Source organism: Drosophila tropicalis, unplaced genomic scaffold (assembly GCF_018151085.1).
Source record: "Drosophila tropicalis isolate 14030-0801.00 unplaced genomic scaffold, ASM1815108v1 contig_845, whole genome shotgun sequence".
NCBI lineage: Eukaryota > Metazoa > Arthropoda > Insecta > Diptera > Drosophilidae > Drosophila > Drosophila tropicalis.
The window spans coordinates 9805138-9818773 of NW_027173338.1; the positions used below are offsets into that span (position 1 = coordinate 9805138).

Consider the following 13636-nt stretch of genomic DNA (forward strand, 5'->3'; position numbering starts at 1 on the left):
CAAATTAAGTTGGATTCAAATATATCACAAAAATCTTACATCTTAAGGTATTTTTCATTTTTTGCAGTCACTGTGGCAAGGGCATGGTCAGGTAAGGGCAGGGGGGAAGCTGTTATGCTAAATTATAAACATTTTTTCAAGAATTCTTTAAACTTAAGGTAAAATCTCATTATATTTTGATTCAACTTTGTTGATTAACTTTTTGTAGGAATTTAAATCAAAGTCTTTTGAAAATATTAAGTTTAAAGTTTATTTAAGTCATAATATTTCTCACTTGTTGAAAAATTCATTTAAAAAATACTCTTTCTGTAGTTTCTAGCTTTCATTGAAATCATTTTACTTACAATTTTAGGGATGAGGTGCGATTATTTTGTGGGAACTCCATCCAAAAAATGGTTGGGAACTTTTCTAAGTGAAGGAAATTCCATCTTAAATTAAGAGAATTTTCGATTTATTTGATCAAGAGTCTATATATTATACATAATCGGGAGATCGTGTCAACAAACTGTCTAAGAAGATTATGTAAGTTTCCAGTCCATGCCTGTTCTGAAAGGGAAGTTTGAACAAATCCAATTGAATGTCATAATAAATGGAGTAGAATTTTGTTTCAGTGCACTTCATTTACACAGTTGGCAATTGGCCGGCGTGTGCGGGTGAAGCGTCACAAGTGCCCAAGTCGGTGCCGCTTGAATCCCTTCAATCTACTTACCCTCCCGCTCTCCGATCCACATCAACTGTTGTAACGCTCGAGTAAAAGCGGCGCTGGTTCGGGAACGGGGCTAGTAAATTATAATGCGAAACTCTTTTGACCAGCCGGGCATATCAACAGTTGGTTGGACTACGTCTACACATACACACATACACTTTCATTCGAATGTGTGTGTATGTGTGTAAAGTGAGTGTAAGACACAACTCTTTTTGGTGTGTTGTAACACCCTGCGTCTGATGTGGCCTCTCTCAGCTGCATTGTCTTGACTCAGTCTTTTGTCTAAAAGTGCCACATAGTATCGTATAACCATCCAATCACCCGCCCACCCAAACAAAACTCCCTTCCCATTGTATTACCTTTTCGCTACGACAACTCCCCGTTTCTCTCCCCTCGTGTCCGTCTCGTGTTTTTTGTTTCATTCATTAAATCACTTTATTGCCAAATTGCCAAGCATATAATACGCTTTCATAGTAAATTATTCAATTAAAATCAATTTTTAATTCCAACAACTGGACAAACATATTGCATTAACAATACATATACATATAAAGAGTAGTACTTGTTTGAATTTTAATAATTACATAAAATTGTGCATAATTGATTTTCACTCCATGAAATTGTCATTCATTCATTTAATCATTTTAATTTCAATTGCTCTTGATTTCAATGAAATTGCCTCTCTTATCTCCCGTCTCTGGCTTACTGTGACCATTTTAATCAGTTAGTTGTGAGGCAAGTGAAGTTTCTACTATGTTAGTTACTCGCAGGATATGTGATGGACATTTGCTATTAGTTATTATCCTGTGAAAGCTCAGTTAGCCTAATGGCATCCTTCATCAACGAGCAAGTGAAGCAGCAGAAGCCACTTCCATACCTTTCCTTACCTTGCACAAATTATAAGAGTTTGCTGCAGGTTCGATCCAACAAGTTGCAAATGTCAGGTTTGAGACAAAAAGTATTCCCAGTACTCTGATGGCATTAGATTGAGTTATTTTTTATTTAAATCTAGTTATTCCATCATAATTTCATTGTCACCCATTGTTCTTGAATGGGAGACCTTAAAAGGACCCTTAGAGACATCCATCTAAATGATGGCATAGATAAACAGTTAGACTTAGTTACGTTTTTAAGTTAAATTTCCTTTAAAATCTCTAACATTTCCATCCACCCATATAATATAGATAACTTAAATAACTTGGCCTTTAAAATTCTATTTAACTTTTGCTGGTCAGCCTTGAGGTCCTTAGAAATTTTGTCTGTTAAGAACTATTTGAGGATTTGAATAAACAATTTCTGTGTTAAATAATTTTATCAGCTATTTATTTGCATTTATTTTTATTTACATTTCTGTGATTGATATTTATTTATGTTTTCGGCCTTCATCAAGACTTTGCAACTTTTAAAACCTTTTAAAGTAAATAGTCATTATTTGTGGGATACTTTTTTTTCTAATCTGTGTTAATCATTGAGACTAGAGAGCCAATCGATGACCAAACTCTTTTTTAATAGGGGCTCTTGAGAAAGATTATTGATTTCTGTAAAAACACATCGGACACCTCAAAGTTCGAGTAGGAAGGATATCATAGAGTTATTGATAGTTATTGATAAAACCATCGATCGTATAAGGGCTATCTACTTTTAATATTCGGTTAGAACTAGTGAGTTGTCTTAGAGAATAGAAGGAGATTTTCAATGTTACTTAAGAAATAAAACACATCCGACTCAATTTAGATACGCCAGTTGGCCATAGTTTTCGTTAGGACGTTTAGGATTGATTACTAAGACTAATCAATTAAAGCTTTAGGATATTCAAATTGGCTTTTAAGCTGTGTTCCTTGTGGTTAAACTTTTTCTTGTTGTTTTAATTGCATCTTAACAAAAAAACGTTCGATTGGGGAACAATTAGTGGCTGGTTGCCATTCCTCAACCTAGTGCCAAACATCTTGAGGTGTTAAGAAAGTTGCTGAAATTATTCGAGCTGAAGCAATAGAGACCGCTGCAGCAATCAACCAACCAAGCAGCCAACATCAACTTGAAACTCGAATGGCGAACACCAAATGCAATGCATGAGCAACGCTCAAGAGTTTCCGTTAATGAGGGAGACGAGAGGTGCAGAACGAAGCAGCTGAATTTTCAAGGAAGACTCCAACTCCATCTCCGAATGGTGTGGCTAAACAACCGCTGCAGATTATATTTAGTTGTTAGATGAACGGCAAACAAAACAAAAATTGCATCTAAAGAAGACGACGGCGACGATGATGATGATGATGATGATGATGATGATGATGACTACGATGACGAGATGAGAAAAAACAATTCCAACATGCACATTTCGTACATCTGAATGATTCGTACTTGTCGTTTATGGAGCACCACGATGCATACATACAAATGTTCGGTGGAATAATTAAAAGTTGGTTAAACGCTACCAATGCGGGGGAGGCTGAGGTGAGGATGGGATGACGAAGATGGAAATGCAATGCCGCGATGCGAGACGACCGCACCTAATTGGTTTTGCATGAGTTAGTGAGAGAAGGAATAGAGGTAGCAAATTGTGTGCAGTTCGCTGAGGAATGGGCAACTGAGTTGCCAGTTGCCAACACCAAATTTGTGGCATAAGTTGCAAATAAAAAAGGGAAAAACAAAAAACGGGGATATCAAAACATAAAACGCGAATCATGTCTTTTAACCAATTTCCATTTAGTTGTGTGCCAGGGATGGAATAATTCAATTTGGAGGGTTAAACATTCAATCACAATCCATTTGTCCTTAAAAAGAACTAATGTACCTACTTTAAGCTTCCAAAAAGCTCAAGAACTAAGCGCTACTTTTGATTTACTTTTTAAAGCCATTTAAGGCCAACTAAAATAATAGACAAACCAAAAGAATTTATGGCCTCTTTGCCATTAAACATAAAAGCTAATTGACACTAAATATTTCCAAGGCCTCATGTTTTGTTATCTGCCAACTTTTATTAGTGTTTCCTTTTTTATGGTGCGTTAACTTAAAGGTTTGGCAACTGTTCACAAAGGTTTCAGTTAAGTTTCTTTTGTTACTGTCAATTGACAACAAAAATTCATTAAAAATTACAATGTCTTTGCATTTCAGATATTAATTGACGTTTTGAAACATTTCAAAACAACATTTTAAATGATGTTTACTGACATGAACTCTCATTGAAGATTGTTTAGCCATCTATTTCGACCTCTTGAAGTATATTTGTGTTACAGAGTCCAGTCCAGTCGATAAGGACCTTCTCAGCTCTATCTGTCTGTTACTTTCATCTTCTAGTTAAATTTTAGTCTTTTTAGGGTTAATTAAGTTTTTCTAATAGATCATAGATCTATATTACAGAGAATATAATTGAATCCAATGAAAAAAAGTCAAGTCAAGTTATAGAAAGAAGTGCGATTTTAAGGGCAAAGGGCGAAATGACTGAGTCCATTAGTTTTATTCACATTGTTGGCCCACTTTGCAACTTCTGGGTTAATTGACTCATTTACAGGTAACATCAGAGATATCACCCCCGACACATGGCATTGTTCAAACCTTTAATTATTGATATATTGTTTCAAAAGGTCGGTGGTTGTGAATGAAAGAATATGTTTTCAATTTAGGTTGATTGAATGAACTTTCTAATTAAACTGTTTGCCTTTGGGGAGCATTTCATGACAATTTGAAACTAGCAATTCAACTGAATCTATGCCAACTACTAAAATGTGGTAACCCTGAGTAAATTCTGAAAATGGCTGCAAATCATGACAACCGCAGAACAGTTTTCAAATGAATTTTTGGCCGATTGTTCGATCTCTGAAATGCAAGTTGAATACATTTCGCACATTATATTTGTTTAGGAAAAACCAACAGAGTGTCATATCGTGTTCCTTCCCTTCCTTCCTTCCATTCTTCCTCGTGATGTGCTAATGTTATGACATAATTAAAGCTTGACACATGTTTGGCTTGGTTTTCAGATGATGCTGTGGCCTGCTGGTGACATGACACGTTGTTCGTTGGATGGATGGATGGAAGGATGGATGGATGGACGACAACGTGTTTGGGTGTTAAGTATGCACATTTTAAATGCAATTTAATTTATGCAACTATTTATTATTCATCCGGCAACGGCAAAATATGTGAAAAATCACTCGGACAAAAAAAAAAATAAACCGATTTATCTTTGGCTAGGCAAAATAAGTGCCAAACTGTAAGAAGTTGCCGCATTTTTCTCTTTTTCCCTTATACTTCTTGGCTACTTTTGTAACATTTGTTCACACTCTTTCACATTTTCTGGCTGACTCTGAATTTTGGCAATTCCTAGTCCTTTAACCAAACTTCTCTTTCCCCTGAACATTTTTAACTTTTTCTCTGCATTTTATTATATATTGTATGCATATATTGGCCCATTTATTGAGGTTTGGCTAAAAAGGAAAAAGAAATATCAATTTTGATTGAATAAAATTTGACTCTTTAAAGTTGTCATGAGTTTAGGAATTTGAGTGAGAGCTCTCTAAGGATTCCAATATTAGAGAATCTCACCTGATATCGATAATCTTCTCTTCTTATTTTTGGCAATGACTTTCTCACCTCGATAACTAGAATACCTTATTTCCGATTGTTCTTTAACTTTGCATTTTTCTATTTAAGTGTTTAGAATCGATTATTTCAAGTCCTACTAGATGTGTTTTTATTTCTATTAAATGTGGCATTAGTTGTTGACGATTTCAATATTCTTTTATATTTCAAATTGAATTCTAACCAATGCAAACAAAATCCCCATGAAAATTTACTTTTCTGAGGGTTTCTTCTGAGATAAGCCAAGTCACACTGTTCGTTCGTCTGGATATGCAAAAAGTTTTGGCCATATTTCACAATTTATTGTCCTTGTCAATTGCCAGCAGACAAAAAATTCACCCAATATTTTACTTGTATAAAATATATTTGGAAACATACATACATAGACAGATATGATGTATCTATAGACAATACAGCATTTCGCCTTTTTTTTCTGCATACAAGTCTCTTTCCATGTTATGTGAAATAAGCAAATTTATTCGTGTGGAAATATTACATATTGGATAACTTGCTGCAAAACTTTGTACAGAATATATGTGCAAGAGTGGGAACAAGAAAATTCCATTATTTTATGTATCAATATTAACTGTTTATGTTTATATAAACGCTGAGTACTTGCATAATTGATTAGATTAATTAACAACTAACAGTTTACCCTTTTGGTCTCACCTCTTTCAACTGTCTAATACACAAATCGACAAATCCGTCTATTAGTAACATATTCTAGCCATCCACGAGTTCACCGACACATTTAGCTACTTTGAAGTAGACCCTTCTAACGCTCTATCCATCATCAGCTTCATGTCGTGACATGTGGGTAGAATCGATATATGTATGATATCACTTGATTATTGACCTTAACTGGCTCAAAGTGTAAAATTTTTCATTGTTTCATTCAACTTTGCCATGACCCAAGAGCAGAGCCAAGTATTCAAGTGGAGGTGCGAACGAGGTACGTAGGTGACGTCCTCCAAGTGGCCTCTTGACTTTGCCCATTAAGGCAAAGACTTGACATGTTGACAACGGCGCGTCGTCATCTAACACTTGGCTAAGAGTCTATCCGTGGCGTAACTTTGATTTATGATAAGTCACGATTCAATTGGCTGGCAAAAGTTTAAGCATTTAAGCGATTTTCATGCAATCAGCCAACATGGCACGGCACGGCCCAAACGTTTGATCAAGTTACTGCAAACAGTTGGCACTCATCAGCGGCCAATTAAAATGAATTTAATTGAATTTCGAGGAGAAAGTGCTGGGGTAACATGAACTACATAGAAGGAATGGTTGAGGAAAAAGAATTAGATGCAACCGCAAAACAATTTCCACACAAATTCTTTCTAACGAGAAAAGGGAGCTTGGACTGGGACTGTTCGATGGGCTTAGCTTTGCTTATCGACAATTCGTCTGACGCTATTTGCAATTTTCACAAAAATAGTTACAGTTTTCTTTCCATTCCGTTTTTCTCTCTATATACACGTACACACACAAATGAAGGGTATATGCATTTCTGCCAAAACTTGTCTTGGCTAAAGAATCTAAAAAGTTTTTGTTTATTATAAGGGAATAAAAATTTGAAGTTATTAGATGCAAATTAACTTATTAGATGTATATCTATTCTTATGGCACACACTGCGTATACGTTATATACGCAAACCCTTAAGACTAAACCAAGTCACTTTTCTCCTCGAATGTTATAATTTGATAAACATATGTATAATATCTAGTTTACCTAAATTTTACTATGTATACATTGAAATGGAATATAAAGGAATATTAGATCTAAAAGAGTATAGAAACTACGGCCTGGACTTTAACCTATTCGATAGTCTTCCTCTCTTTTTTATTGTGCAATTTTTTTTTATTTTTTGTATGCCTGGCAATTTGAACAAAATGTATTTCCATTTCTTGTCCCTTTACTCTCCTCCGCACCACTCGAACTCCACTTCCACATAATTTCAATGAACCGCATTTACGTTTGGTTTATCTCTCTTCCCCTCTCTATCTGTCTCTCTTTTCCCCTCCCTTGTTCTTCGATAGTGCGGTATGACAATGGCAATCCATCGCCCCCTCCCCCCCACAATACCCATCAGCAGCAACGTCATTGCTGTTCATGTTGATGTCAGTCCTCGATTCTTGTTGCTCGCATTTTGTGGCTTTTGCCATGCTTAATGCCAATCTCAGTGGGCCATACACACCCCTTGGCCACCCACAATCACCTCGCCCACCCACGTGCCCATCCACTCTAACCGCCATCGCACATCGCCACATTACAACTCACTGACATAATACAAAAATCGCAGCAAGTCTGGCGGCAAGTCGTAGATACGCGTTTTTTTCACGCTCGTCTGACATTTTAAGTGCCCAGCTCCAGCACATTGAGAATCCTCCATAGATGTAATGGTTATTCGTTTGCCGAAGAGCATTCACATAGAGATAGTAACTCATTAAGTAGTTTGTCAATAAAGTTTATACAGCTGCGTAACGCATTTTTCTTTTTCAAAAGAAATTTCACAAAACTTTGACGATAAGTGAAGCTTCCCCAGGAGCTATCGATAAATTTATATCATTAAAACCTATATTAAAATTTTTAATAATCGCTAAGAATAATCGTATCCAATGTCCTTAATTTAACAGTTAAAACAGTTATTGTTATTGACCCATTTGATTCCTAGATTTAATCTTTTTCAGAAGATATATATTTGATCCAAAAGTTAAACAAATCTGGAACTTAAAATAAATCATAGCCGACTATAAATTGTCTAGTGGGGAAAGGGATAGTCCTTTCAACATCAGATACAAGTGTATAATTATAGCCAAGTGCATATATTAATAAAATGTAATTCCCTCGAAGTTATAGTTTTATATTTGGGCAATAAAGCAATTATCGTTATCAGTTTCCCCTGCTTTGTATATACCCCACCAGAAGCCTTATCAGCCTAACGATAATGAATAACAACGTAAATGGACAGCAAGTTTCATAAATCTCATTTGGATTATCTCGTAGCGAAATATAAAAAAAGACCTCCCCACTTGACTTCTAATCGATATGAGATTAGATAACTAAAAATCATGTTTCCCTTCTTTCGGTTAAAGTCATTCAAAAGTTTTGGACATTTGTTTTAGATTTTACAAAAGACGTTTCAGTCTTTCAACAAATTCCGCCGTAAAGACACGTAAATTGAAAATGCTAAAATACTCAACACTAATCTTAGCAGTGTTTGCCGTGCTAGGGAAAGCCGACGAATTCAAATTCGATCCGTACATAGATATACCCTTTAAAACAGTGAAAACCTCGGTAAGGAATACAAGAAAGATATTAAATTGGAAGCAAACTTTGTCCGAATAATTCGGGAAAAGTTGTTGCTGACCTTTTGTATGATCGCATGATCGTATGTTATGTAAGATATTTTGTGAAAGGGAATCCTAAATTCGGTTTGCTTGCAGGCAGAACGCATTGAATCGCATGGCTACCCAGCCGAAACACATTCAGTAGAAACTCCTGATGGCTATGTGTTGAATCTGTTTCGCATACCCTACTCCTCCAAACTGAACAATGGGGATTCGCATCGTCCGGTGGTGTTCATCATGCACGGATTGTTCAGTTGCTCGGATTGTTTCCTGCTCAATGGGCCGGACAATGCTCTGGCCTACAACTATGCCGATGCCGGCTTTGATGTTTGGCTAGGAAACGCCCGCGGCAATCTCTATTCGCGCAACAACACGAAAATTAATATAAAACATCCATATTTCTGGAGATTCAGTTGGCATGAAATTGGCGCCATTGATCTGCCCACAATGATTGATTACATACTGAATATCACTGAAGAGCCATCCCTCCACTATGTGGGTCACTCTCAAGGCTGCACCTCATTCTTTGTCATGGCCTCCTATCGGCCGGAATACAATGAGAAAATTAAAACCGCTCATTTGTTGGCTCCTCCAGTATTCATGGGCAATACCACCGAGGAACTAATTGTGACCACTGCCTCTGTTTTCGGTACTCCTGGTCTGGGTTCATCTCTGCTCCAGAACCAGGTACTCCTGCCCCAGAATCAGTTCATTCAACGACTACTGGACACGACATGCAGTAATCAACCGATCATGTTGAGCTATTGCAAAACTTTGGGCATACTTTGGAATGGACCCGAAATCGGTAATCTCAATCAGGTAAGAACAAGAGCAAATATCCAGTAAGCTCTCCCACCTAAATACACAATATATTTTCTCTCTCGTTCTTTCAGACGCTTCTTCCTCAACTAGCAGAAACCCATCCAGCTGGAGTATCTTCGAATCAGGCAATACATTATATACAATCGTATGTGTCGAATGATTTCCGTTTATACGATTGGGGTAGCAAAAAGAATTTGGAATATTATAATGCTGAAGAGCCGCCGTCATATGACTTAACAAAAGTCACAAGCGAAGTCTATCTCTATTATGGACTATCTGATGGTTCGGCAAACAAAATGGATATATCTCGTCTGCCGGAACTATTGCCAAACTTAGCATTATTGCACGAGGTGCCCGATCCCACATGGGGCCATTTGGACTTTCTGTTTGCCGTGCAGGTGAAGCAGGTTATCAACGATTTGGTGGTTGACTATAGCATGGCCTATGAGGCGGATAGAAATAAAAAGTAATACTGATTAATTTATTGTGCAAAAGTTGACTTAAAACCTAACATACAAGTCACAATTGGTTTAATATTTTTAAAAAATTGCATTGTTTTTTTCTGGACTTTCGTACTTACAAATTTCAAACGTTAGAATAGACAAAAATGTTGATGATGATTGTAATAGAGAAGTTAAAACAAATGCTAACAAGATGTCCTACTAATAATCTATATATAGACATATACATATGTACATATATCTATACATGAATAGGACTAGGACTAACTGTGTGTGTGGTTGTGTGAGTACAGTGGAGGTCGCTTCATTATGTAGATGAACCATTTTGGAGTGGTTTGATGGATGATGCTTTCGGTTTTGGTGGATGATCCTTCATATGCTGCTCCAACATGCTTCGTATATCGGCCAAAGCCTGTACTATATTCTCCGAAAAACGATGGACATTCTAAAAATGCATTAAGAAAGATTTCAATAAACAATTCAAAGTCGTATTTTATATTTCTTACCGTTTGTTGACACGTTCCTGAGATATGGAAGAATATCAAATTTTCAACTGCTATAATGTAGGATCGGTTTCACCATATGACTGTTTGATTGAGATGTTTAGCAACAATGATTGATTGATTCTTTGATAGATGATAGATACAGGGGCGAAGAGAAAGGAAAAACTAATGATATGATGATGAAAACAAGTGCAATTGCCCATCGCGACTTCGCCACTATCGAGCTTTCTGCAGAGGATTAAAAATGTTTGTAAGTGCGGGCGGTTTGATGGGATCTGAAAGTGGGCAACATTTTAGCCGTTATTCAAAATGAAATTAATGAAACTCACCTGTATTTATTCCCTCAAAGTGTCGTTGGCCTGGCGGGTGTGGACTGAGATAGGGCTTCTTCCTGCAATTGTAATGGAGGAGAAAAAATATTTAATTAGAAGTTGTAAATAATATAATAAAAAACTTTAGTTTCCATCATACTCACCTTCGTTTGGAAGAGCACGTCCTCAAAGAGCTGCTGCGGCGTACTAAGCACAGCTGCTGCCCGCTGCCTCACAGGTGAAGTTGGCGTGATCTCATGAGTTGCGTAGTACCTTGCGGCATACGCTGGCCAATCCATTGTATTGGCCACCTCTTGAGACCCTGCCAACTCCACCCGCTTCTGCTGTATAAGCGACTGCAGGATCTTGTTATCCCCACAAAAACGTTTGTGGTTCGACAAGCTTCGGTAATTGGAAGCACGATAAATATTGCACTTAGTGCAATATCTTGTGCTTCGCTCAGCGCAGTCTGTGCGGTGTGCCTCGATCTTCGCAACAGTCGAAAATCGATTGGCACACAGCGCACAGACGCGAGTTTTACCAAAGAGAAACCATATACGCGAGTCTACGGTTTCCACCTGCACCGCTGAGGAGCGCTCGTACTTTTCCGCCGTAGGAGCTATTTCCTCTACCGGCGCTGGTTCAACATAAGCCACTGGCTCTGTTTTTGGCTCAAGAGGCAGAACAACCAGTGGTTCCTGTTTAACCAGTGTTGGTTCTGGCAACACCATCACTGCTTGCCGCTGAGCAGGCAATGCCGGATCAAACACAACCAGTGGATTTGGTTGAGCAGGCGGAGCCAAAGCTTGGTCAGCCACAACCAGTGGTTTTGCTTCAACAGGCAGTGCCTGGTCAACCACAATCAGTGGTGGTGGTGCCAACGGACGTAGACCACCCTGCAACTCCTCGTTTGCGACTATCTCCTGTGGGATAAAGAAAAAGATAAGAATTACATATGTATGTATTTAAAAATTAATTATATAAAATATATACATATATGTATGTAATTATAATTTTAAAATATCAAAGAAGCTAACATCGGCGAGTTTATAAGTTTATATACCCGCAGTCTTTGACAATAATAATTTTACATGTTCAAAACAATTTTACTCTCTATTTTACATTTTGTTCTTCTTGTTCCCTCATTCCCAAAGCAAAGCAACGCACACATACACATACACTTTATGTAGCGTTGCGCCTGTGTGTGTATGCATGTGCTCTGTTGATGACGTATGACGTAGTAGACAGCAAGTAACTTGTGTTATATTTATCCGATCCGATCCAAATTTTGGGATTTGGGGTTTTATATCTAATATTATCACATACATACATATGTAAATTTCATAGCGATAATCCAATTTTTATGAAAATGTTTGTTCTGGAGCTAAATGATATAGTAGTCCGATCCTGATAAGAAATGTAAAGGCACTACAATTACGTACCTGTTTAAGCATCCTCATGGCATCCTCCGCCAGACCAATAACCCGGTCCGACTGAAATGTAAAAAAGCAAAGCTATTCGGAAATTTCTAGAAAATTTTTATACATGTACTTACAGCTTCCTTCGCGTGCAGAAACAATTCCAGTGCCTTTGCGAATTTGCTCATGTTTGTCTGTACAAAATTTAGAATTAAATGGAATTAAAAAAATTTGTAAAATTATAAAGTTTTTCTTCCATACTTACAACGTTTGGCGGTTACGAAAATATGGCGGTGTCAAGGATGCGCCGCAAGTTTCAAATTACCCTTTTTCCCCATTCCCAACATTCCAAAAATTTATAAATGCACCATTTTCATTTTTGACGTTTAGTTTTTTCCCCATGACCAATTACTCTTAAAAGCTAAAATGAAAACTAGTTCTAATACCCCGTCTAATACTAAATCGTACTCACTAACATTAATTATTTTTCTTAAATTAAAATATTCCCTAGTTGCACTTAAAACTAATTTCCCAAAGAACTCTAATTTATTGTTAGAAATATTTTCAACCCCCATACAAAACAATATTAATATAATTTTTATACATTTTTCTAACTCTCTTTAACCTACCAGGGTTTAGAAAAACATCCATTGAGTTAAAATTCTCCAATATTCTTTGTTTTGCATTTCTTTGGAATTTTTATTTATTGTTTTTTTCTTCAATTTTCTTTCACTTTATATTAATTTTTATCAATTTTAAAAAGCCCGACTTTTATCTCCGTTTTATTTGAATTTCGATTTTACTCCCATCTCAATTGGGATTAATTTCCCATTTCCCATTTGTTTCGATTTCAATTTCTCAATTGGGATTTTACATTTGTCCCATCCCTATTATTTTAGTTGTGCAGGCAACATCGCCAATCTCAGAAGAAGTGGAAAAAAAAATTGTTTGTAAATGTAAATACATTGAAAATTTCTCAAATTTAATGAAACATTTTGCAAATTGTTATTTGCCTACTGCCTGTTGGCAGTAGCAGCAAATAAAAGACAAAAAAGCAAAGAAGAAACCATAACGCCAGGATTTACATTACAACATTTGCCAGGTGGCTGTTCCTGGAAGAGAAACAATTTCTTTTGCGCTTAGTTTGGACGTCAAAGTGGTGCCTTTTATTCGATACACTTCTACCTGCAAGTTGTGCAGCTTGCCCTTAATGCTTTCACATTTTTTTATGTGCATTGCCAGGCGATTAAATGGACGATTCGTTTGCAGTTGGGACACCTTTTTTGTCCTGTTTGGCTATCTTTACAATTTGCAGGTGAAGCAGGTTATCAACGATTTGGTGGTTGATTATAGCATGGCCTATGAGGCGGATAGAAACAAAAAGTAATACTGATTAAGGCGATAAGATAAACATGGAATAACGATAATTTTTGGGGGAGATAATCTTGAAATTGCAATAGCAATTGGAACTTTTATATGGAAGAAGCAGAGG

At 36.8% G+C, this 13636-nt stretch overlaps 2 protein-coding genes and 1 long non-coding RNA gene across 3 annotated transcripts; 1 reads left to right on the forward strand and 2 right to left on the reverse strand.

The window, feature by feature from the left end:
* The first annotated feature begins 8415 nt into the window (after positions 1-8415).
* On the forward strand, positions 8416-10095 carry LOC137580684 (lipase 3). Its single transcript, XM_068294801.1, has 3 exons — positions 8416-8576; positions 8726-9448; positions 9523-10095. The coding sequence occupies exons 1-3, from the start codon at positions 8466-8468 to the stop codon at positions 9919-9921; spliced, it is 1233 nt and encodes a 410-aa protein (XP_068150902.1). The 5' UTR covers positions 8416-8465; the 3' UTR covers positions 9922-10095.
* A 74-nt stretch (positions 10096-10169) lies between these two features.
* Positions 10170-11272, reverse strand: LOC137580685 (uncharacterized). The gene is made up of 4 exons (XR_011033031.1): positions 10891-11272; positions 10745-10806; positions 10419-10690; positions 10170-10357 (listed from the first exon to the last, which is right to left on the reverse strand). It is a non-coding gene; the product is annotated as an uncharacterized lncRNA (long non-coding RNA).
* Positions 11273-11354: 82 nt separating this feature from the next.
* Positions 11355-12413, reverse strand: LOC137580823 (uncharacterized). Its single transcript, XM_068294951.1, has 5 exons — positions 12410-12413; positions 12282-12338; positions 12169-12219; positions 11461-11649; positions 11355-11387 (listed from the first exon to the last, which is right to left on the reverse strand). The coding sequence occupies exons 2-5, from the start codon at positions 12330-12332 to the stop codon at positions 11355-11357; spliced, it is 324 nt and encodes a 107-aa protein (XP_068151052.1). The 5' UTR covers positions 12333-12338; positions 12410-12413.
* Positions 12414-13636: the final 1223 nt, after the last annotated feature.